The sequence below is a fragment of the Manis pentadactyla genome, chromosome 13, assembly GCF_030020395.1.
Source record: "Manis pentadactyla isolate mManPen7 chromosome 13, mManPen7.hap1, whole genome shotgun sequence".
Lineage (NCBI taxonomy): Eukaryota > Metazoa > Chordata > Mammalia > Pholidota > Manidae > Manis > Manis pentadactyla.
The window spans coordinates 101,937,935-101,963,833 of NC_080031.1; the positions used below are offsets into that span (position 1 = coordinate 101,937,935).

General features: G+C 40.3%; 1 protein-coding gene across 1 annotated transcript in view; it reads right to left on the reverse strand.

The window, feature by feature from the left end:
* Nucleotides 1–25,899, reverse strand: part of DIAPH1 (diaphanous related formin 1) — a 100,512-nt gene that overhangs the window by 55,787 nt on the left and 18,826 nt on the right. Inside the window, exons 2-16 of the mRNA XM_057491004.1 lie at nucleotides 17,887–18,042; nucleotides 15,502–15,603; nucleotides 15,040–15,170; nucleotides 14,760–14,846; nucleotides 14,027–14,090; nucleotides 12,787–12,926; nucleotides 11,446–11,554; nucleotides 10,875–10,985; nucleotides 10,588–10,706; nucleotides 9,867–9,983; nucleotides 9,144–9,259; nucleotides 8,588–8,652; nucleotides 6,645–6,824; nucleotides 5,049–5,750; nucleotides 4,066–4,180 (exon numbers count right to left, since the gene is read on the reverse strand). Coding sequence (XP_057346987.1) covers nucleotides 4,066–4,180; nucleotides 5,049–5,750; nucleotides 6,645–6,824; nucleotides 8,588–8,652; nucleotides 9,144–9,259; nucleotides 9,867–9,983; nucleotides 10,588–10,706; nucleotides 10,875–10,985; nucleotides 11,446–11,554; nucleotides 12,787–12,926; nucleotides 14,027–14,090; nucleotides 14,760–14,846; nucleotides 15,040–15,170; nucleotides 15,502–15,603; nucleotides 17,887–18,042 — 2,314 coding nt within the window. The remainder of the gene's footprint in view (nucleotides 1–4,065; nucleotides 4,181–5,048; nucleotides 5,751–6,644; nucleotides 6,825–8,587; nucleotides 8,653–9,143; nucleotides 9,260–9,866; nucleotides 9,984–10,587; nucleotides 10,707–10,874; nucleotides 10,986–11,445; nucleotides 11,555–12,786; nucleotides 12,927–14,026; nucleotides 14,091–14,759; nucleotides 14,847–15,039; nucleotides 15,171–15,501; nucleotides 15,604–17,886; nucleotides 18,043–25,899) is intronic.

A 25,899-nucleotide genomic window follows, 5' to 3' on the forward strand; every position in this document is an offset into this window, starting at 1 on the left:
GGAGGAAGGTTTTGTTGTGTCTGAGTGTTGCATGTAACTGTTAAAGGGCTGGGTAAACTCTTACGACTGTATCTGACAAGAAAAAAAAATCTCCCCCAGGAATTTCTTAAAATGGTTACAATTTAGGATACCTAGAAAACTGCTCATGATTTAGTAATTTTCAAAACATCTTATCTAGTGTGCTTCCTAATGGAAAGACTGAGAAATTAGGATAGTATGCCAATTTAACTTGAAAGTCCTAGCTAAAACTAAAGACATTTAAAGACTAGCTAGAAATTTCCTTCATCCAAATAGCAGCAATCTGCTAATAATTATTATTACTACATGCAAATCAATACAGCCACTAAACTAAATTGATTAATTCCCACTTACACTTTTTGGATTGAGATACAGAAATTTCTAAGAATAACTTAAGAAAAAAAAATCCAAAGCTGATACAAAGTTAGAGCCTTCAATGAATAGAAAGTAGTTTCCAGGGCAGAAGTTGAGAGCTGAAGCAGCATTAAAAAGTTTGGTTACTGGGAATGAAAAATGGTACAGACAGTTTGGCAGTTTCTTATGAAACTAAACACCTCCTACCATTTGATTCAGCAATCATGCTCCTTGGTATTTACACAGAGGAGTTGAAAACATGTCCATGCAAAAATTAGTACATGGATGTTTAGGGTAGCTTTATTCATAACTGCCAAACCTGGGAAGCAACCAAGATGTCATTCAGTAAATGAGTGGTTAAATAAATTGAGGCATATCTATACAATTCAGCTCTATGGAATACCACTCAGTGCTAAAAAGAAATGTGCTATCAAACCTTGAAAAGACGTGGAGGAATCCTAAATGCTAAATGAAGGAAACCAATTTGAAAAGGCTAGATAGATACTGTATTATTCCAAATATGTGACATTCTGGAAAATCAAAACTGCAGACAGTAAAATGATCAGTGGTGCCAGGAGTTGTGGGGACGGAGGGATGAACAGGCAGAAAACAAGATTTTTAGGGTAGTGAAACTATTTGTATGACACTATATTGGTGGATCTCTCTCTTTATCTCAAAAAAAAAAAAAAACCCACATGTATATATACACATATAATATATCGCCTAAATATATTTAAAACCCATAGAAAGTGTCTAGAGTGAGTCCTAATGTAAACTATGGGCTTAGGGTGATGATGTGCCAATGTAGTTTCATCATTTGTATCAAATGTACCACTCTGGTGCAGGAGCTGATAGTGGGGGAGGATGCAGATGGTGTGGGGACTTTGTACTTCCTGTTCAACTTTGCTGTGAACCTAAAACTGCTTGAAATCATGAAGTCTATTAAGAAAAACTACAGTGAGATACACATCCATCAGATTGTCAAAAATTTAAGAGCCTAAAAATATCAATGTTTGTTGAAGATACAGAGCAATACTAGCACTTATGTATGCCTTGGGATAGTGTATATTGATAGCTACTTTGTAAAACAATTTGAAATTATCTAATACTACTAAACATGCATATATCCCATGAGTCAGTAATTCCACTGTTTCTATTCCCTATAGAATTTTCCTTAAAAAACAATGCAAATGTTCATAATATAAAATTTGATAAATTTATGTAATGGGATACCATGTAACAGTAAAAACAATAAAACTATGGGCATATGCAGCAACGTGGATGAGTCTTAGGAATTTAATATTGTGCATAAAGGGAAGAACTATTAGACATGGAGTCCGAAAATACTCAATTTAATAATATATTGTTCACAAAGACAAATACCAAATGATTTCCCTCATTTGTGGAGTATAATAATAAAGCGAAACTGAAGGAACAAAACAGCAGCAGACTCACAGACTTCAAGAAGGGACTAGTGGTAACCAAAGGGGATGGGTGTGGGAGGGCTGGTGGGGAGGGAGGGAGAAGGGGATTGTGGGGTATCATGATTGGTGCACATGGTGTGTGTGGGGTCACAGGGAAGATAGTGTAGCTGAGAGAAGACAAATAGGGTCTGTGGCATCTTACTACACTGATGGATAGTGACTGAAATGGGGCATGGGGAGGACTCGATAACGAGGATGAATGTAATAGCCAGTTTGTTTTTCATGTGAAACCTTCATAAGAGTGTATATTAATGATACCTAAATTAAAAAAGGAAAAAAAAAAGTTTGGTTACACTGTTGACAATAACAAAAGATGAGATAAGGTCGTGCCTGTGTATTTTCAAAGTGCTATCTATCAATTCACAGTGGGAAAACAAAGCCAAGAAAAACCACTAATTGCAGAAAACCCCACCACAGTCAATAGTGATACAAATGCATATAGGGTAAAAGGGTGACAGAGAGGGAAGGAGGGGCGTACATTTTCAGTTGACACTCAGCACGGCTGCAACAAAAGGACTTACACCAGAAGCCACACAGAGTTAGATTCTGCGAACTTCTAAATTAGAGAACCAATTGATTTTGACTTTCAATGTCAACTAGTCTTTGTTGATAGACGAGAGTAACATAAGTGGTCATTATCACAGTACTTTTAACTAAGAGAGTGAAAGTAATTCCCTGGGCTGGACTTTATTTTGGAAGGAGACAGCTCTCTTAGAAGAAAAGGCTATTTTACCCTGGATGCTAGGGCAACAGGTCAGGTCGGAGCACTGTGATCTTGCACTCCTACATACACACACGTAACCAGGGACCACCAAGGGCACTGAGCAGTGCAAGCCTCCTTATCAGAACTAAGTGCAGCCTGGTTCCATCAGATTACTTAAGGAAAATAATAATTATCTTTAAAAATGCTTATTAACTGGGTCCGGGTGAGGAGGAATGCTCCAAACTTGCATGTTATTTTCATCACTAGTCATAATAAACATCTAAAAAAAAAACCAAAAAACTGGAAGGAGGTGGAAACATAAAATTGTTAGGCCATAATTATCATTAGCTACACAAGATCTTCCAAATACTGTACCCCTTAGGGAAAATAACTACAAGTGCCCATCACAAAGCAGCATAAACCCACCAAAATTAGGAAATGAAGAAAGAAGGGGGCAAAACAGATCAGCTCTTCTAAAACAAAGGGGAAGATAGAAAGGTGAAGAAGAAAAGCAAGAATTTATATTAAAAAACATGGACCAGAAGATAAGACCCCTGGATCTAGTCATACAAGCTTGGGCAAGCTACCTAACTGTTCAGTCTAGATATGCAACAGAATGAAGGTCATACCCAGCCTGCCTATCTCATGAGGCTTCTCTGCAGGTCCAGCAGAGTAATGTATGTCAAAGCACTTTGAAAATTATAAAACACAATACAAATGTAAGTAATGGTATTGTTACTCACGTTGTCCCTCACTTCCCAAAGAAAAACAAGTATATGGCAGCTTCAACTTAAACTTCAAATAATTTTCTTTCCTGTCAGTTAATATCACAACTGCTGGTCCTTCTGCCCTCTTAAAAAAAAAAAAAACTAGCAAAAATGAAATGAATCCCTGATCTCATCACAGCTTTCTAAAGAGAAATTCCTTTACATCTGTTATTTTTTTTCTAATATTCAAGAGACCCAACTAAAAGGCTCTTCTGTAGTCTTACCTTTCGAAGCTGTAGTAGTTAAAGGCCAGGAAGATGAAAGCATCAGATATTGGAAATAAATGGAAGAAAGAAAAAGAATGAATAACACTTTGTTATTGTAGACAGTCACTCAACTATCTGACCTATAAAGACTCTGCTCAACCCCTATCAGTTAAATGTAGATGCAGCCTGGAGACAGCATCTTAAGGCCATGCGAGAGTCCATTCAAGAGTATCATCAAAATGGGCCCAGAATGAGCTTCTTGCCATCTTTATCTCATAGTACCAACAAATTACAGTGACAAAAAATACCTACATGCAAAAACACTGGGGAAGAAAAAACTACCTACATGCTGTAACATTTCTCTTTCTCAACCCCAGCATCCCCAGAATACAAAAATACCTTACTCTCTTCCAAGTGGGAAAGCCATCTCTCCAACCGTCACCCAGGGCAGGGAGGGAAAGGCACGGGAAACCCACCTAGAGAGGACTCCACGTCCTGCAGGGGCCCTTTGCATGAAAGAGGAAGGTACTCACTCTTGGTCTGGGCAGAGAAGGTATGGGTAAGTTTGGCGAAAAGTTCATTGTTCTCAAAGCGGTCCTCCTTGACCGATGTCCAGAAGCAATTCTGGGACAGGTCTTCAGCAACAAACTGTGGATAAAGGCAGCATGTTAAGAGTTATTAAGCTAAGCTCAGTACTTTTCATCCTAAAAAAGGACTAAGACGTAAAAGATGGCTGGCTGGTATCAGTACTGTCATTCTAAGCCTAACACAGACTTGTAAGACTACCTGAGACACAGGGAGTACCTGTGCTCTCTATGATCAGGAGGTGATGCTTCCAGCTTGTTTGTTTACTGGTGATTATTTGAGAACCAGATTTGGTTATGATACTTATCCCTCCTCCTAACCTTAAATCCTCTAGTTTTAGAAGCAGTAAAATCTTTATTTCACATCTTCTCTTGCTCTACGTTGTATTTTCCCCATCAATTTGGCTAACTATGACAAATGCATTCGTTTTATGAACAAATCCCTAAGCTCCTTTATTTAAACTTGGTTTCTGGAAGCAAAAGGCTGATGCAGAACCGTAAGAGTCCCAAACACAGTGGGAACAATACACACCATGCACACATATCCTGTGTTACTCATTCACCTGCAGGGTAGTGGGAGTGGGGTGCATTCATAAATCTATGAGTTTTGGATCAGCACAACTACCAGTAGTTGCAGATTGGTGAAATGACTACTGTCAAGCCGTGTGTTACCATGGTACTACTATCTTCACAAAAAAGGACAAAAAATTTAACTTAAAGGTCAGTTCTGGTTTTGCAACAGAGTATAGAACTCTCCAAAGCGATGTTCTGAGGACATAGGAGATGCCTAGTATCTGCTGAATAAACATAAGCAGGAATGGAACCTGAAGACAGGTATGAGCCGTAAGAAAGGCAAGGCTACCTACCTATGCACAAAACACAGTGGAGGAAACTGAAGGGGCTTCTTAAGACCTTAAGATAGAAATTCTCACCTTGGACCAGTTTGGCCTCCGGAGCTGTACCTCTGGCTTATAAAGCTTCTTTGGGGTTAAACCATATGGCAGAACTGGTACTGCAGGAACTCCAAATCCAAAAGGGGGAGGCGGGGGGATGCCGGGGCCTCCAGGAAACGGAGGGGGTGGAGGGATTCCAGGACCACCAGGAAGAGGGGGAGGGGGAGGTGGCATTCCTGGTCCCCCAGGCAAGGGAGGTGGTGGAGGGATGCCAGTAGCCCCAGGCAAAGGGGGAGGTGGGGGGATGCCAGTAGCCCCAGGCAAAGGGGGAGGTGGGGGGATGCCAGTAGCCCCAGGCAAAGGGGGAGGTGGGGGGAAGCCAGTAAACCCTGGCAAAGGAGGGGGTGGGGGGATGCCAGTAACCCCAGGCAAAGGAGGGGGTGGGGGGATGCCAGTAACCCCAGGCAAAGGAGGGGGTGGGGGGATGCCAGCACACCCAGGCAAAGGAGGGGGAGGTGGTGGCGGAGGAATGGTACCACTCCCAGGAAGAGGTGGTGGTGGAGGTATGCTCAGCCCTCCTGGTAAAGGAGGGGGTGGGGGTGGAATAACAGTGCCAGAATCACCAGGTAAAGGAAGGGCAGGGGGAACAGGAGCCCTGCTGGGAGGTGCTACGGCAACTGCGGCAGAGAGAGAAGCAATTTCTTTCTTGGCATCTTCCAGGTCCTTGGACAGCTTGGCAACCTAGACAAATGACATCAACAAGAATACTTCTCGCTCCATTTCAGGGACTGCTGGGGCTGGAAGGCACCTAAGAAGTTCCCTAATCCAAACTTCTCATTTTACACATGAAGGGGCTGCAAGGAGTCAGATAAATGAAACGATTCACTTAAAATAACACAGCTTTCAGTAGCAGAGCCAAAACTAGAATTCAGGTTGTTATGTGTGCAGGTCAGTATACTTTGCATTGAAAAGGCAACATCAACCTTTATGTCAAACCCTCTCTTTGATCATACAATGCAAAGGTCAAGTAAATAGAATATTTTAGTTACATAATTAACATATGTGCTATATAGGTAACTATATAACCACATAAGTTATCGAGGTATCAGATATCACAGATCATTTAAATATTTATAACTGCAGAGAGTGTGTGGGGATAAATTTGTCCAGAGATGACTAAAAGAAAGAGAAAATTGGCAAATATGTGAATGGTTTATTAGGTTTTTACTCCTAAATTCATTAAAAGACTATTAGCTTGATTTCTGGGTCCTACTGTGACTCATTACATTCTTTATGTTGTTCTATATTTTCCAAATTTTCTATCTTATGTATTACTTACCCCAAAACAAAACAACAGTAAATGATTTTTAAAATACGCACTAACTAGATTACCTATTGGTGGCAGAAGTAGGATGACCGACTCCTGCTCCAAGACAGGCTTGTCCTGAGGCTGCTCAGGGCAGTTACTGGTCACTCTGCCTTCCCTGCTCAGGGCAGTTACTGGTCACTTTGCCTTCCCTGCTCAGGGCAGTTACTGGACACTCTGCCTTCCCTGCTCAGGGCAGTTACTGGTCACTCTGCCTTCCCTGCTCAGGGCAGTTACTGGTCACTCTGCCTTCCCTGCTCAGACATTACCTGTCCTGTAAGCTGGGACACCTCTGTTTCCAGATCCTGTTTCTCTGCAGCAAGCTGTTGTTTTTCAGAATGCAATGTATCCTCTTCTCCCTGAAGATCCTTGAGCTTCTGCTCAAAGTCACTCTCCATCTTTTTCATTTCCACCTGCAGCTCGTGTCGGGCTGTTAACTCTGAGTCCAACTAAAGGAGAAAGGAATCAGGCTCCCAGTAAGTTCTCCGTCTCAGCAAGAAGCACAGTGTCATTCCCTGTCACTCACTGTTTTGTGCCAGTCCTTGACCTACGGAGCTCACCTTCCCAGGGACTGCCTGGGGAAAAATGAGCACCGTGATTTTGATCTTAAAAAAGTTAAAGGAGGGGGTACCACGGATCATTTCCATAGTCTACCTATTTTTAAAGTTATAAAAAACAGAACAAAACAAAAACCCTAAGATCTTAAAGACATTTAACCAGAATAGGTATGGCATATAATAATCCCAAGTCTCTAGAATCAAAAACCTAGTCATCACATTGTGGTTACTAGATTCCCCCCCATTATCAAGTCCCCACCACACACCCCATTACAGTCACTGTCCATCAGCATAGTAAGATGGCATAGAGTCACTACTTGTCTTCTCTGTGCTATCCTGCCTTCCCCGTGCCCGCTCGTATGTTATGTGTGCTAATTGTAATGCCCCTTATTCCCCTTATCCCTCCCCCCTTCCCACCCACCGTCCTCAGTCCCTTTCCGTTTGGTAACGGTTAGTCCATTCTTGGTAAACCTAAACATAAGACTGTGTATCGATGATACCTTAATAATAAAAAAAAGTCACTTAACTTCTTTGAGCTTCAATTAAACCTATAAAATAGGGTGAGTAATTTCTACTTACATGAGAGGATTTTTGTGAGAATTAGTAATGAAATAAATAAAATGGCTATTGTCAGGTAGGAATCAATAAATACTAGTTTATTTTTCTTTTCTTTTTTCCCTTCTTCAGAGTATAACTTTATTGTTTTTAGCTAAAGTTCAGTGTGAAGATGATAGGTTAGTGAACATAATGTGATTTTGGAAAAATTTATACATTTTCTATAAGGGGACTGAAAATGTACATTTTAGATTTAATCTAAAAAATCAGACTAATACTTATCGTTTCAATCTAATTTTCGTTTCTAAAGGAGCTCTGCATTTTAATGCAGGTCAAACAAAAATGAAACATTTGAAAAGTTATAAACATGCCTGTGTGGAATGACCTCTTCACCCAGAAAGTCCTTTCTCCTGCTCTACTTCTAACAAAGTCTTAGTGGCAACTAGTGTTACGTCTCTTAGGAAGTATTTCGGACTCCCCACTCACTGTCGATCTCTCCTTCTTACCTGCACACTATGCTACCTGTCCCTTAAGATGCCAAAGATGAACCGCTGTATAGTGAAGAAGTTATGTTTTCTTTATTGTTCTCACTAGTGGTGAAGCTACTTGATGGCAGGAAGAACTTATTTACTCATTTTTTTTCATCCTACCTGATACTAATTCACACTGAATAATAAAGATTCTCTGAAAAGTTTCAAAAAACAAAAAAACACAAAAAAAAAACCTAGTCATCACAATAGGAGTCCCTAATCATCAGAGAGAGCGCATACAGACATATTCCAGTCCCTACTGTCCCAGGCGTGAGAGGCCTGCGACGCCAGGGGACCCTGAGAGCGCTGGCTGTTCCTTCTGAGCGTCAGGTGCCTTTCCCGTCCTGCCCAGGGGCTCAAGAGCTGTGCGAACTCACCTCTAGCTGGTTCCTCATGATCACCTCTGTATTACTTTCTGCACTGAGAAACCCATACCAGAAAGATTTCCCCTAGGAACTGCTATAGTATGCAGAATGCTTTCAAAATATCACAGGTAACTGTTTCACATGTCAGAAAAATCATAATCCTGAGAAAGATAAACCTCCAATTTTCTGGATCTCTCATACATACCTTTTTTTCTAGCTCCATAGCTTTGGCTTCAGATTTCTCCACCTTTGTTTTATCAATCATTTGATCTGAGAAGAAAGAGTCAGTAGGTAAAGCTCCCAATTCTCTTGTTTTTTCCTCTCACTACCTAAGCCCTTCAATACAAGCAAAGGGCAGTCTTCTGTCCCTTTGGCTATTTTTATTATCCATAATATTATACATTACATGAAGAAATGGAACCTTCCGTTACATTCAACATTTAATTTCTGAGTGCCTGTTCTGGAGTAAGACCACCATGCTAGGTGGCATGGAGAATGCCTACAAGTGACACTTGGGAAACGTGTCAGAATCAGGAATCACAGATAAAGCTGAAGTCCCTTCTAAAGGTGGGGTGATGTGTGAGAAGGGGTAAATTGTTAGATTTATGTAGAAGTAAACTAAATGACTGTACGTGCCTAGCATAGACATTGGTTATCACCTAAAAATGGAAATACCCATCCTCTCTGGAATTATCACTGCAAGATGTAAAACGAAAGGTAGAAGCAGTGTTTTAAGGAAGCAGACAGAAGAATATACTTACCAATCAATCCCTCAATATCAATCTGGAGATGCCTACATTTGAAGTCAGGATCAGCCCCATTCTTGTGCAGAACTATCTGAGAAGTACATTCTTCAATCAACTTATAGTACTGCGGTCTATGGAAGAAACAAAACAAGGTTATTAAGGAAAAAAACAAAACATTATTTTCAGAAGTATTTAGGATCAGGAAAAGTTAACTGCTTTGATACTAGAGGGACCTGAGGAGAAGTGCTCTTGAAAAGACCTTTTCAGAAAACCAACAGAAGTACTGCCGCCATGCTGAGAGACCCCCTCTTCCATGCCACACCGCACCTACTTCAGACAATCAAAACTTCCTGCTGCCTGCCTTCCAGTGCAAATCCTTTCCTACCTAAAACTCAGGCCTGGTTCTCCCTGTGATAGAGAATACTGTTGCTGAATCCCTATTTCCAGGCTACCTGAAAGAATTCTAAATTGCTCTCTCCTTATGCTATCATCTTTTCCCCACCCACCTTCCCCCCTGCCAAAAACGGAGGACATTTTACCTTGTAAAGGCCGACCTCTCATAGAGATGCCTTTCACCTGGATTAAAGGGACAACTGACAACTCCCTTTATATCTATGACTAAAATGAACCTTAATCCTTGTCTTTGCCTTTTCTTTCTTTTACAACCTTTGAATTGAAGGATTTTGCTCTCTCCATGCAGGCTCAAATTCAAAACTTCCCACAGGTACACCATCTTACCTGGCCTCATAGTCATTTCGGACCAAAAGTAGGTGCTGCAAGATGGACAGGAAGTGTGATTCTGCCTTTGAGTCCTTCACGGTATTGAACAGAATCTGGAAGACTTCACTGGAGTCAGTGGAAAAGAGGACAAGGCTAAGGAAAGCATTTATTTAGTAACTGCTTGACAAGTGAATTGCCTAACCCTTAGGAAAAGTAGCAAAATGGTACTTTAACAGCTGTTCCTCCTGTAAACATTGCCCGAAACCTCACGTTCTATGAAGATAAAATTGGGGGGTTATTTTTCTAAGGCTAAGGGATCAGTGAGTTGGACGGTACTATACAGAGATAGTGCTTGGCTTGAAGATGAAGCAGTAGACAGAAACTAAAAGATAACCGCCTCAAAATCACTTGTGGCAAGTAGCAGCAGGTAACCACGTGATTCCGTCAGTCTTAGGGACCCACACAAGCAAGCAAATTACAACCACACACTCTGACTTGTATGTGTTCTCCAAAAATCAGCTCTACGTCCTAGCATGCTAAACTATCATAGGATTACTTTTCCTAACTTCCCTGGTCCATGTTGAGGTGAATGAATCCAAGAGCAATCAGACACCAGCCTTACCTACCGGGAAGACACACAGGCTGATGCCCTGTTCTGAGTCAGCACCCCTCTGCCATTCCAGACAGGGACCTACAGCTGAAGTCTCCTCTGTCTTGAACCCAGGCAGTGAAAGGATATTCCATCTCCATCCGAATATCATCCAGCCGCCCCTTCAGGTCATAGGAATCTTCCTCCCCTTGCTCATCAAATACATTCAGCTGCACTCTCATATCATCGTTTTCAATCTCTCGGAGGTCCTGTCAATGATGAAAATGGAAGTCGGGGAACCCAGAAGTGTCTTTTGCTGGCTAGAAACCCAAGCCTTTCAACCTGGTTTTTAAATTGAAAACCAAAGCTATCCCAGGGACTGGGCTGTAAGAGTGGGAAGCACCAGTAAACCTCTCAGATGAAGCGTCACATCTCACCTGTAACACCTGCTGCAGCCCCAAGCGCATCAGTTCACTTCGGATGTGAACTCGGAAGTCAAGTTCTTCAGCTGGTGTGATGAGAGCATTGATCAGCTGTAGGCATCCCACCTAAAATAAGAAACTTCAGCAGCTAGGTCACGGTTAACTCCTAGAGATCCAGATTCCATTCTCTTTACATACATTTCATGGAGCCCACATATAACCTAAAAGATGCACTACAAAAACTACAAGAATGACTTTCCAAGCAGTAAGGCCTGGTTTAAGCACAGGCCTGGAGAGCTCAGAGGTCTAAATGAGTCCAAGGACTTGATGGTATGCTTTGTTCTAGGCCTTGGTTTTCTGAGCTTATGAATAGATACCATGCCTTCTCCCCATTTCATTATGAAGAAAACAGTTCTTTCTCTGCCCTCTTGGATAGAAAGATAATAATTTTCCCTTCAGAACAAATTCTAAAATACAAAATATATAGTTGGGAGCCACTCCATGTGTTCTATTAAAAGGAAAAGTGAACTTAAATCTTTCTACCTTGAATGCTACTCTTGGACCCAGTGTCAGGGGATATACATGCCTTGAGTGCAATGGAGGTCCCACTTTTTAACCCATCCAACAGTGGCTGGAAGCGTTCCATCTCATCCATCTCGGCTCTTTCTGTCATGGCCCCCAAAACCCTTTCATTCCTGTCCAGGAACAAGGAAAGGGAGAGAACTGTCCAGATGCTCTGACACAGTGAGGTCTAACAGACAAGACTCCGCAAGGGCACAGACCAGTGAGGGAACAGAGCATCATCAGTGTTCTAGAATTCCCATTGTTCGCATCACCTAGCACAGGGACAAGAATCTGCTGAAAGCTAAGGACCAGCTGAAAAATGTATTCCCTTAAGTTCATCCCTACACTCAGATTTATAGAAATCAAATTAAGACCCCTGCCCTATGAAGTATAATTTGGTAGAACTTTGGGAAGGACATTTAATAATACCAATTTTTAATTCCTGTAACATTTGGCCTACTTCTAGAAACCTATCCAACATAAATGCATAACTGTGGAAGAACACATGTTATGAGGATGTTCATTATGGCATCATTTGTAGTAGTAAAAACTGTTCTTGTCACCTACTGCAGGGACCAGAATCTGCTAAAAAAAAATTCCATCTAAAAGTTTAGCAATGGGGGAATTGTTAAATAAATTATGGGACATATATACTATGGAATGAAAAATAGCCATGAAAGATAGTAACATAAATCTCTAAGTAATGACATAGAAGGACGTCCAAGATTTACTTTTAAATAAAAAGAAACAAGTTGAAAAGAATGAAAGATATGATTTAGCTTTTGTTAAACCAAGCAACAAAAGTAAAAATCTATCCTATACATGAACTTGGCTTTATAGGCATAGGCCATCTTCCCTTAGCACCAAGATATCATCTTTTGTAGTGGCAGAAGATGTCTTAGAATCTAGGAAATGAAATATATTTGTCTGTCCTGGAAAAAGATCTAGGAAACTGTACCAAGCCATTAACAATGGTTACCTATAAGAATAGAATTTGATAAAAGGATAAGGCTGTTAAATTTTACTTTATGTATTTCTATATTGTTTGAATTTTTTTTAAATGTTGTGTTACATTAGAATTAAAAAAATAAAAGTAAAAAGAAGCCCTTGTTGTAGACATCACAGACATTAATGGAGATCTAGGATATATCCTGCTATACACCTCTGATAACCAGTGGTAACTCCAGACAGCTCCCATCACTTAAATCTATCTTAAACTTCAGTGTTCACGTCTGGGAAGAAATATGGTCTTACCTAGTATTGAAGCCTGAGTGGACATCTAAGCAACCTAATTTTCCTCTAGACTACAGAAGATTTCTGGTAAAAAAGAGAATGGAGAGGAGAAATAATTCCAGTCACATACATGTCGTCTGGCTGTGGCAGGATACAAAGAGCAGAAAGCAGCTTAGCTGCATCAATCATCATGTTGGGAAGAGCAGGATCCATGGCTCTGACCAGCAGCAGGATTCCTTCTTGTGTATCCAGCATGGTCTTGATTCCAAACTGGGAGGACAAGAACGGAGAAGGGAGACTTAAGGATGACAGCATCTATGACCATGGGCAAGTGTAGGGACTGTTACGGGTTGAATGGTGTTCCCCAAAATTCATATGCTGAAGTCTAACCACCAGTACTTCAGAATGTGCCCTTATCTGGAAATAGGGTTATTGGTAGATGTTATTAGTTAAGTTACAAGGTCATACTAGCCTAGCATGGACCCTAATACAGTATGACTGCTGTCCTTATAGAAAGTGATGCACACACAGGGAGGATGCCATATGAACATGAAGACAGAGACTGAGGTGCTGTACCCACAAGCCAAGGAATGACAAAGACTGCCAGCAAGCCACCAGGAGCTAGGACAGAGGCATGGAACCTGCTTTCCCTCGCAGCCTTCAGAGGGAACCAACAATGCTAACCCCTTGATCTTGGACTTCCAGCCTCCAGAACTGTGAGACAGTATTAAGACCCACAGCGTGTAGCACCCTGTTACAGCAGCCCTAGCACACTAATCCAGGGAGAGAAACGTTTTCCTATTACAGCTAAACAGGGATCAGCAGAGCAAAATGATTTTCTAGTACATGCAACAGAATTCTATGTCTTCCAAAACCAAAAATCTATGATTCTTAGGTTTTCTTTAATGTCACTCCTCACCATCCAATGGAGTAAGTTAATTTTAACAAAATTAAAGTCGGGACGATGGATCTGCACTCAGGAACAAAAAAATTATGGGCTCCTTGGGTTTAATACTAGACAGACAAAAAAGATGAAAAGATTCTACAGTAGGAACAGTCTGGAAAAGAAACAATTAAGTAGAGAATAAAGTACAACTTCCAAAAACAGTAACTACAGATCAGGAAACTGAAGAATTAGCAAATCAAAGTATAAAAAGAGGAAGAAAATCGAGCATACCCGCTGAAACAGACATTAGAACTTGGAAAAAAGGTCCACAAAAGCATGTATATGTGGCAATCAAAAAATTACAGTGCAAAAGGAATGCTAGAAGTTTTGAACCTCATATTCCTAGGTCCTTTTTGGAATTTGCCAGTAGAAGAGAAAGAATGGGGTCACGATGAGGGTTGGAACAGAATGGGAAAAATCTCACCTTATTATTCATAAAAGCTTTCAAGCAACGAATGATCTCATGCTTGTTACGGCTGTCGTAGCTCCTGCATGCAGAAGACATCATCAGTTAAGCGCCTTTATGCTATATATTCCCTGCCCATTTGACTTTTCAATTTTGCAAACAAGGGTCTTAGGAATGTCTGCAACTAGTAGCTGAGTAAATTCCAGCACTACTAACTCACTACTTCAAAGGTTTCAAGTCTGTGTATTCAGGAGGTATATAGGTCCTGTGTTTTGCTTTGGAAAGATCACAGGAAGGAGAAGCCACTTTGGGTCAGGCTGGCTTCAAGGTAGCCAAGACTTCCCAAGGTATCCCCAGAATTATTCCAGCACTGAGGACTGTCATAAAGCTACTCCCTAACTGATCAAGTATATTTTAAGGCTTTCAAATGAAATATGAGCCAGATCAAATGACAAACACACTCTGGACTACAGCAGACCCTACTTCCAGATTGGATAAGAACCTGTGCTGGGAGACTCAATCTTATGTGGCACACAGGCTGTGTGATTCACTGTGAAATTTAAGTTCCTCCTCCCTTTCCTGTATCTACAATTATCATTCATCCTCTAGTTGCTCCCACAATAAACCCCATTCTCAGCTAACAGCACTTCTAATCCATAACTTTATTTTAACCGCTATTTTTTCCTTTAGAGCAGAGTCAAGTCCCCTGCTATCCTTCACTGAGAAGATGTCAAAACTTGGAAATCCTCACCCAGCCGTCTCCTCCTTCTCATCATGGAGTCGTTTAAGGATGTCCAATAAGGAGGCCAGGCCCTCCCCACCGAATGTCTGCACCCAACTGTAGAGAACAGAGACAATGCAATACAAAATCAAATCAATAAACACTTATCTTCAAAACAAAGTTGATCCTGGCAACTATTTACTCCCAATTCAGAATATTCTCATACTTCCCTGACTCCTTTGCTCGTCGATCACCGCCAATAAACTCGAACCTTGGGCTCTTACTCCTGTTACCACCTCGGAAGCCTTACCTGACAGGGTTGTTGTTGAGCGAGACACGAAGGGACTCCAGGCAGCTGAGCAGAGGCATATCCCGCAAGCCTGACCTCAGCTCCTGAATGTACATCATGGCGGACCTAGAGCTCTCCTTTTGGTTCATGCCCTAGACGTGACCATAAAGAGAAATTGGTAAGCACTGGACCTAGTCGTAAACTGGACTAGTATTAGTCAATACAGTTTAAATAATATCAGGGCAGACATATACATACCACCAAACTATGTGAGACTCAGAATTTCCCATCCCATTCCCCACATTCATGAAGACCGAATCAGGCAAAAAAGCAACTCAAATGAGAGTAAAAAATGAGTAGGCTTATTTAACAGAATGAAACAGAACTGATGTAGACATAAGATGTTGTATGAAACTGGGACAACAAACCAGTCCAAGTTAAGGGCACAGTCCCCTTGTCAAGGGTCCCTGCCCCGTGACTCACAGCCTTGGAGGTGTGCAAGTACTGGGACACCATCTCCCTCTTGATGATGATGTCCTTTTCCCTCAAAGGTTGCTGTTTCTCCTCATTCAGGTTCATATCCAGCTAGCAGAGAGAAAAAAAGAGGAAAAAACTAATTCCTTACAAGTTTTCAGTGTTTAATATTTAGTATACTTAGTGAAGATTTGAACCTATTCAATGCTTATTGAATAAATACATTTTCCTGATCGCTAGAAATTTAAGCTATTATAGATGATGAAAACTCCTCAGGGATAAATGTGGTTAACATTTTAGTACAAATACCTATAGACATTTTTATACATACACACCATTTTTCATAACAAAAATGAACTCTTAATATAGATGAAAAAGTTACTTCATATTATTGAAAGAAAAGCACACATTATGTTTTTTTATACTTAGGATGGAGCTTAACAATCTCTTTGGACTGAGGCACTGGATGAGTGGCTTTATCCAGACACTAGCAAAATCAACACCAGCAAAATCTGTAACATTCTAGGGCCTAAACACCCACTGTCCCTGGTTAAATCTGCCCCGGTACAAACTCCTTTCCCATGAGGAAAGAACTGGAAACTGTGCTAAAGCCCCTCAACAGACATAACCTGGATTGTGTTCTCACACAACCCTCATGAGGTCCCGACGCCTGTGGCAATGTAGAGCCTACCTTTGGATTGGCCAGAGTAGACACAGTTTGGAAGCATTCACAACCACGGGTCTGAGCCCACCCTAACAAGTCCAGAATGTTATTTGAAATGGGGAAAGATGAAGGAAAATTGATATATTCAATTTCTTCTCAGTGTGTGTGTGTGTGTTGGGGTTGTGAAGAGGACATTGCCTCCAAGTAGCAATATTAATTTGACATTTTTCTGACTTAATTCGTGGTCCTTTTTTCCTTTCTTTTACTAATAAACTGAATACAGAAGTTGCAAAGCAGTGGCCCTCAGGTTGAGTCAGACAGAAAAGTAAAGTATGATTTGCTTGGCTAGAATAACATTTTAAATTTAGGAGACTTCATATAAAAATATGGGTTTCTAGCATCAAGTGAAGTAATCATCAAATTTCAGAATGTGAGAAACTCTAGAGGTCAGTTTCTGCGGCAAATTTTTATAGCAACAGCTATAAAAGGATAAAAGAGAGGGAGGAAAACCTGTGTGATTAAACGAAACTTAAGAGAATGTACAATGGATCTTATCTGGAATTGTGATTTGAATAAATTGTTTTTTTTTTAAATGACCTAATTGTGGAAATTTGAATGCTGGCTATAGTATCTGATGCTATTAAAGAATTACTGATTTTAAAAATTTACAGATCTCTTGCTTCTTTTGAAAAACAGAAATATCTGGCATTACTCGACAAGTATTTTAAACCAGAATACTACAAAACATAGTAGAATTGAATTGTGGCTGGCCTTTCTAACAAAAATGCCCAACGTCCCTCATATTACCACAGTCCCCTCTATTTATCATCTCCTATCTGGCCTGTTTAACTTATTCATGGTACCTCCCTGGTCCTAAAGACAGCCAAATTTGCAATTCAAAACCTGAGAGTTCATGCTCTTGGCTTTTAATACACTTGGATTGTTAAGAGACAAACTGAAAGCTTCAGTGAAAAAAAAAAAAAAAAGTACTGGTTAGTGTTTATTACATACCAGGCACTACGTTAAGGGTTTTAAGGCCATGCTTTTGATTAAGTTAGACCTGCCACTAGTCTCTGTTTGAATCTGAGATCATATATCCAGGCCACATACAGGTCTTTTGAAACCTTACAAGCACACACTCAAAACTTTCCAAGACTCACCACTCGTGGACAGTCACTAAGCATCCTCCTCACCCAGTGTTCACTGAGGACAGCATATGAAGTCACATCCATGTATACTTTATTACTAAACTGACTTCAGCAACAGTCTCTAAAGGTCTTCTAGTGATTAAAGCATCAGAATTCTCTTTCCAGACTCATCAGTAAATAGAAGATCTTGGACAAATGATGCCTTCCCATTCCTCAGTTTCTTCTTTGAATAACTGAGTTATTGTGAAGGTGTCAAAACTTCATCTACTCTGGCTAACCCAAGGGTGGTCTCTATACCCCACATGATTTGGCTTGTCTTTGTGGCTAAAGTGTTGCTGGACAGGTCATTAAGGTGGTGGTCAGTGACCAAATATTTCAAAGCCTAATTCACAGATTCCAGTCTCACGGACTGGTGCTTGAATATTCAGTTCCTTCGTTAACGGGGCTGCTCTTAAAAAGTTCTCTGTTAAGCTTGGACTTCTTTGTAAGTAAGGGCTAAAGTGGACTATGCACGAAACAGATACTACAGTGCCCATTAATGCATTTTCAGAAGGAAGCAACAATATGGGGTGGGAAACTTACCAGCATCTGTTCAAAGAGTACTAGAACTTGATCATCTGAAACATCTTGCAATGACTGTGCTGCAGGGTCGTCCCCATATGAAGCAGAAGAATATCTATTAGCAGAGTTGGGCTTTTCTTTCTCCTTCTTAATTCTCATGCTGGTAAATCTCTCCAGCTGAGAAAGAGAAAAAGCTATTAGCAGTGGTCCATTTTTATTTACACACCACACCACACATCAAACAGCCAGTCCTCTAACCTCTTATGCATGCATGGTTCCTCTGGTTTGTGGGAAGTTCAAGACTCTTCTAACATGAAAAGAAGAACCCTTGTATCTAATTTAGTATACAGACTATGTACTTTCATCGTCATCCAAAGGTAAGAGGACTGAAGTATTAAGATTTGGAAACTCTCTAAAAAGAGAAAACTTAGTCCTTAAGCTTCCCTGCCATTTCTAAGCCCTCTAGCAGCACAGAACTGAAAGCACCTCATGTACGGAGCCAGTTCAGTAAAATGCCCTTTGTTTCCCTCCAGCTATCCAATACTAAATTGGCCAGATCCTCAGAGGAGCCTCCCTTTGAGAGGTCAGACCATAGATTTTTAATAGTTATAAGTCATACAGAATAAGTAAATGGCTTAAAACCAGGAACCATTCCTTTTTCTTTCTTCTGCACATCACATAGCACTTGTGTTATGTAGGCAGCAAAAGTTCAATATATATTCTTCAAAATCCCCTTTGCAGAGAATATTATGTACTTCAGAGGTTTATATGCTATCTCTCTGCCAACCAAATGCTTACAAACCATTTGTGTGTAAAATTGTAACATTTCCAGAATATCTCGCCTGGTTTTAGTACATCTGCATATCAATAGGAGTTCTGAGGTGGAGAGAAGTATGGCTTTACAGCATTTGCATCATTCCTCAGGGTTGGAGAGAAGTTCATCTCCATATCCGTGGGTAAATTACCTGGGCAAGGAGGGCTTATCTGTACCTGAGAGGAGAGGGGGGCCTGATTCTGCTTCTGCTGGAGCAGGAAAGAGAGAAGGGCCTGGACTGCAGTTTGTAAGCAATAAATGGGTTTTAAACTTTATTTCTCCGTTTGACCGATTTCGGGTTTTAGAGGTATTTTGCCCCAGGATTTCCTCTCCCCGGACTTACACCATTCCTCAAATCTTAAATACATATGCTCAAATCAGTTAAGAGCCACTGATAAGCTGCAGCTTTTCAGATCTACCTGTTTGGAAACAACAGTAAATATCTGCAAGCACTGTGGGGCTTCAGCTGATGTGAGTGGCATCCAGACTGCGAGTCAGCGTGGTATTTAAAGAAAGTGCCTGACCTTGGAAGCCAAGCAATACGCCAGGGAAATGCATGCAATGGGCCAAACACAGAGCAAAGAGTTAGGAAAAAGCTTCAGGAAGCTCAGAACAGAACCCATATCACCAGTACAAGTTATAGAAAGTCAAAGTGAAAACAGCTGCTAAGTATTGTAGTGTAGGAAATGAGCTAGAACATGCACGTGCTGAACACAGGTTCCTTACCTCATCTGCCATGAGCCGCTTCAGAGTCTAAGAAACAGGAAAAAGGAGGAAGAAAGAAGAGATATCAATGAAATGCCAAGATGCCTCCCAAATGCCAGACGGCTTGGGGGGAAAAAGAGAATAAGTAAGTTGAAAGGCTCTAGCTACTTCCCACAAGCTATCAGATTTCTGCCAAGCTGTTCCTTAGCACATTCCCTCAGGGAAGGGGCAGAAGAGTTTTAAAGTCGCTAACAGACGACTCATTGAAAAAAATAAAAGAAGAAGGGAAAGAACTGAGAAGATTCTAAATCCTATTACCAATAACCTATGAAACGTGTTCAACTTCATCAGTAAACAAGAAATGAAAACTAAAACCACATGAGATTCATTTTTCACTCTCAAGATTGGCAAAAACTTTCAGTCCTGTCTGGCTGTAAAGCAGTGGCAGCTCTCACACTGCTCGTGCTAAAGGAAACTGCGACCGCCACGCTGCAGACCAGCACGGCAACATCTAGTAAAGCTCAGTATGCACACAAACTACAACCCGACACGTCAGCTTCTATTAATCTACCCTGCAGAATCTTGCACATATGTAGCAGGCTGTGTATAACAAGAACTTCCACAGCCATATTATAATATCTAAAACAGAGAACAATCCAAATAGTCATGAAGAGTAAAATGGATAAACTGATATATTGTTACCACAGAAAACCATCAAAGAACGTCAATAAACTTACAACTACTCATAAACATAAAACTGAATGCATTATTTTACATTGTGTTTAAAAACATGCAAAACTGTATTATCTAGGATATAACATTATAAAGGGAATGATTAACACAAATGTCCAAACAGTGGTTATTTGGGGTGAGTAGAAAAGCTGTGACTAAAGAAGGGGACAAGGGGCTCCTGAGGTGCTTAAAATATTCTATTCCTTAACATGGATCATGGTTACACAGGTGTTAGGTTTATAATTATTCTGTATGTTTTATGTTCTCTTCTGTATACATGCTACATACTTATTAAAAAGTCTGAATGGGCAAGTGTGGGAAAGCAGGAATTCTTCTTCATCCTAATAGTTAATTTTAAATCATATTTCTTTTTACTAATGTGCTTAGAAGGGTATAGTAAATGCCTCTTGACTAACCTTCCTCAACTAATGAAAAACTAGTTCTGACTGTACCACAAAGCTATTGTACTAACCTTCTTATGGACAAGAAAACTCTTATTTCATTATGCTCATGTTCCCCATGTCAGAGTTTGGTTATTAAATCCAGTGTAAACTGTGAATCTTAACTTTTGTCCTCCATGGTCCAGAGGAGGTCAAGCTTCCACTGACTGAATGCTAATCACTCACCTGAAACCCCAAGAACCTTGCTTGGCGTCAATGGAATTTTCTATTACTTTGTGTGTGCTGCTTACTGGGGAGCAAAGGCAGAAGGATGGTGAGGCAGAGGCAGCAATACCCACGCAGATGAGTAGTTCCTTTTGTCACCACCCTCAGTCACCTGGCACACTGAGGTACCAGCCACAAGAAGGATGAGTATATTTGGTTTAGGTTGCCAACACCAAGATTAACCTTATTTTCCCATACAGTAATTGCTTCCAGAACCGTGTCCTCCAAACTCAAAACATTCCTTCAGAATGAAGCAACAACCCAAACAATTGTGGGATGGATATAACGTAGGTAAAGAACCTGGGTCTAATGAATCAGTGCTAGCTGGATTGTTCATATGTGTGGGTTAAGTTTAACCAAAGGAAACCAGCAACCTGTTCTTGCTGCCTGCAGGCTCTTACTTCTCTTTAGTCTATCCCCACTCCGACTACCTATGTTTATGCCATTATTATCTCTTGTTTGACTTACTGCAACAGCCTCCTAACTTACCTCCCAGCCTTCAGTCCCGACTGCCCCACACTACATCCATTCTCCATACTATATCCAAGAGTAATCTTTCTAGAAGACTAGGCTGTCCATATTATTTCCCAATTTAAAACTCTTAATAGCACCCTACTGCCCTCAGGTTAAAAACCAAATTCCCTGGCTTCTTTCCCCTGACTCTTCTCTCAACAAACAATCTGCTTCTTTCAACGCTAACTCCAACAGGCCGTGTAGGATGACACCGCCTCTTATTCAACAGGTATCTCTCCTTGTGCCTCCATAGTAATAGGTACTTGCCTGTCTCACAGCACCAACAGTGGATTACAATTGTCTTTTGATTCTCTGCTTCCTCTACCTCTTTCAAGACTCAGTTCCTTTAGGACAAAGCCTGAGAATTAGTCACTATACTGTCTATGAACAAATATCATAATCTGGGGCTGCTTTCCTAAAATACCAATTCCTGGAGAAGCCCTCAAATCTATTCCACGTCTTCACTATGTCAATGAAGAAGCTGAAGGCCAGACAGAGTAAATCATCGAGGTCATATGATTAGGGGCAAGGTGGTTATGGAACTTCAGTCTCCAAATTCCAAAGCCCAACATCTTTGCATTCCCCACATTCTTCTGCCTTGTTCCCATTTAATGACCACTAACTCTTGCCTTTAGGTATAAAAGTAAACATATTTTCGTAAGAAGAAAGACACCACTTTCCCTTGCTTTCCTTGGTACATCATTAGAAACAGATTTAACTCTTTAAAAAAATTACCCCATGTTTTAGTGCTCAGTTTGAGTAAGGACAGCAAAAAGGCTGCACTTCCTCAACTAGTCCAATAGAGGGCAGCAACTACCAACAAAGCAAATCACATTATAGGCAAAATTCTGTTGGAGAACCCAACTGAATACCCAAACACCAAACTCAATTCAATTATTAAAATGGAAACTGCTGCTACTGTATATTAAGGGTGTGTTGCTTACTTATTTAATATTATGTGTGTTTACCTTACATATTATATTCTTTGTGTGTGTGTGTGTGTGTGTGTGTGTGTGTGTATATATACTGTGTTTGCAAGTAGTAGCTTTGTTCAGTTTTTTTAAAAATTGTATCATTAGTCGTTTTGCGGATTTTGAGATATAAAACAAGAGGTTCCTAGATCATGAAAAGTAGAAAGGATAAAAATAGTGGTGTACAGGAAGATAATGCTACTGGAGCTCCTAGTTATACCTTATGCCTCAGATATCCAAGTTCTGTGTATAAAGTCTCTAACATCCTACCGACCTCTAAATGCTTCCACTCTCACCATTCTCCTTGTTTGCTGTCAGTTCTCTTCCCCCCAAACTGAACCCTTAACTATCTTCACTAAGTACTTCATTTTCCTGTCCTTCCTACTGAACCTTTCACTAACACTAAAACCTTTAACTACCAATATATACTGAAGCATAAATACTAAATTAAAATTTTTTAAATATCAAAATCTGCTCATGAATATAGATTAATCGCAACTAGCAGGCAAAAGACTGTAGACTGAATCAAAGCGTCTAATTTCTCCTCTTCTTGAAACCCTTCTAAACCTACAGAAAAAAAATTTTAGAAAGAAAAAATGATGGAAGCAAGAAGCCTACAAGGTTGGGAAGAATCAGAAAAGTTCAAGTGCGACCAAAATTTGAAGTTGGGGAGTAAATAGAAGGACTAGTGGTAAACCCAACAGACTTAAGAAAGCTGAATCTTAAACCAGAAGTGGGAAAAGCCAGTAACCTATCCAGTTCATACGTGAGGATCCTCAAAAGGCTCAGGAATTAGCAGGACCAGGTACCTATGAAAACGGAGGTTGGAGGGAAGGGAAGGCTAAAAGACTGGCTAAAAGCTGTTTAAGAAGCAGTTAGATCTGTAGAAGCTCTTGCCTTCCCTCTTCTGCCCCGCCAACCACATCCCTTGCCAGTGAGGGACTACCCTCCCTACTCCAGCAGAATTCTGGAAGTTTATTCTTAGAACAGAGGGGTCTCTGGATTGGGGGATACCAGGTATCCTATATAGTGAGCAGGGATCCTATACCAGAAAGATGGGTAAGTTAATCTATGCATACCATATGCTAGACACTCATTACCTTACCCCTTCTAATTTCTCAGAACCCCAGTAGTCTGGCCCTTACCCTTGGAGGCAGAAGATTGGAAGAGAATTGAGGAACAACCTGAAGCTACTGATACTGTCCAAGCAGACCACCCCAGGGCTCTGCAGTCCAATATGGTAGCTACTAGACACATGTAACTATTGAGCAACATCTAATGTTGCTAGTGTAACTGGCAAAGGAATTTTAATTTATTGAATTTTCATTAAATTTAAATTTAAAAACTAAGTTTTATTATTGCTCTTAAACTTATGTATGTTTAGAATATCCTGGGTATGTCAATCTACTTTTTAACTTGTAAATTTTATGAAGTCTAAATATATCTCAAGTATTTTTTATGAAAATTTACCATCTGAACTGAGATGTGCTACAAATGTAAAATAAACACTGGAATTGAAAAACTTAATATAAGAAAATGTAAAATATCTAATTTTTATATTCATTTCATATTGAAATAATATTTTAGGTATACTGGATTAAATAAAATATATTTCTAAAATTAACTTTATGTGTTTCTTTTTTCTTTCTGTCTTTTTCTGTGGCCACTAGAAAAACTAAAATTACATATATGACTCACAAATTCCTTTTGGACAGGGCTGTCCTGCATGCAGTAAAGGGCACAGCTAACAAACTCTACCCATGAATGAAAGTTTCTAATCCATTTTTTTAGTCCCTCATTCTTAAACATTAGCAGACAACCCAGGATTATCAGACATCTGAGGAAAGCTACCAATATGAGATACAGGGGGATTAAAGCAATTTGTCATATAGAGACTACACAAGGAGAAGAAAGATTTAAAAATCATTAATATATGCAAGAAAGAACATAATCACATTTTAAAGAGAAATAGAGGAGAAAGAACCCTTAGAAGTTGAAAATATAAGAACAGAAACTTGAGAAAGCTCAACAGAAGGACAAAAAGATAAGAATTGAGGAAATCTCCCAAAAAGTAGAGAAAGAAGACAGAGATGGAAAAATAAGACCAAAGAGATGAGAAAATTAGATGTTTGGGAGGTCCAATATCTAAATAATAGGAGAAAACTGAGGAGCAAGTTATCAAAGACATAATTCAAGAGCATTTCCCAGTACTGAAGGATAAGTTTACAGCACAAAGGACAAAAATAGATCACACAAAAGTATATCATGATTGAAATTTCAAAACACTGGGAATACAAAGAAAATTCTACAAGATTCAACAGAAGGGAAGAAAACTGGTCATATACAAAGGAATCAGAGCAACTTTGGATTTTTTAAGCTATATAATAACAAAAGCTAGACAACAACATTAACTTCAAGGTCTTTAAAAATCTGAAGAAAAATAATTTCCAATCTAGAATTCTTTACCCAACCAGACTACCAACCATATGTGAGTTCAGAGTAGGTACTTTCAGACATTTAAGATTTCAAAAAACTTATCTCCCTGTGCCTCCACCAAAATGAGGGAGCAAACTAAGAAAGGGAAAGACTGGAAATACAGGAAACTGGAGACCTAACACATGAAAAGAGGTAAAGGAAATCCCTAGGACAAAGATTCCAGATGACTGCTCTATGCCAGACAGCACAGTTACAAGGGGGGCGACGAGCCCTGAGCCAATCATTACCATCGTCCACTTTTCTTCTGGGCTATTAAACTGACCATACCTTGCGAGCCTGATGCAAATTCTTGGCTTGTCTGCACCGTCCGTCCCTTCCTTTCCTTCCTTGCTCCACTGCCTGGACTGTCAAGGACACTCATTCTTTCCCACAGAGTTTTTATATTTTGACCTATTCCAGAGAGATGAAGGTTGGCCACAGTGAGCCCAGGAACAGAAAATACAGAGCAGTGTACTCCTGACATATTCCTGCTGGATGTCTCTTGTACTTGGCCCTCACTGCAGCCTTGCCAGATACTCAGCTGTGGTGAGCCCTGTGTTCCCCAGGTCCCACTCATGGCTTAGCCCACTGATCTCCTCAGAAGAGGCCATTGTAAACACTCAGAGAACCTACAGTCAGACTACGACTCCAAGACAGTACTCAGTGTATCTTTTCGTGGGAGTCTGCATTTAACAGTGGCATACCGTCATTTACATAGTCTAGATTTTGCTTGTTACTCAAATTTTATAATAATCTTTCATTTATATGTTTACAATTATTGGTAGAAGCATTATTAGAGAAAAGAGAACAGGCTCCAAATGGAGTCACTTGTGCTAAGTCCAACATCAGCAAACCAAAATCTAATATCTATCCTAATTGCAGTTGCAGCCTCTGCCAGGAATATGACCCTTAACCAGTCAATCTGCAATTACCTGATCAGTACTCAGAGGTAATCTGCATGAGGAACCCCTGCCCTTCCCCTCAAAGGAAGCTGACTTTGCCTGAAATAATCCATTCCTTGTTACAAATATCCTTTATCCACCCTCTTCTGCCTAAAAGTGCCCTCCTAGGAGATCTTTTCCATTTGGTAGATAGGATGCTGTCCAATTCATGAATCAATGAATAAAGCCAACTTGACCTTCAAATTTATTCAGATTAA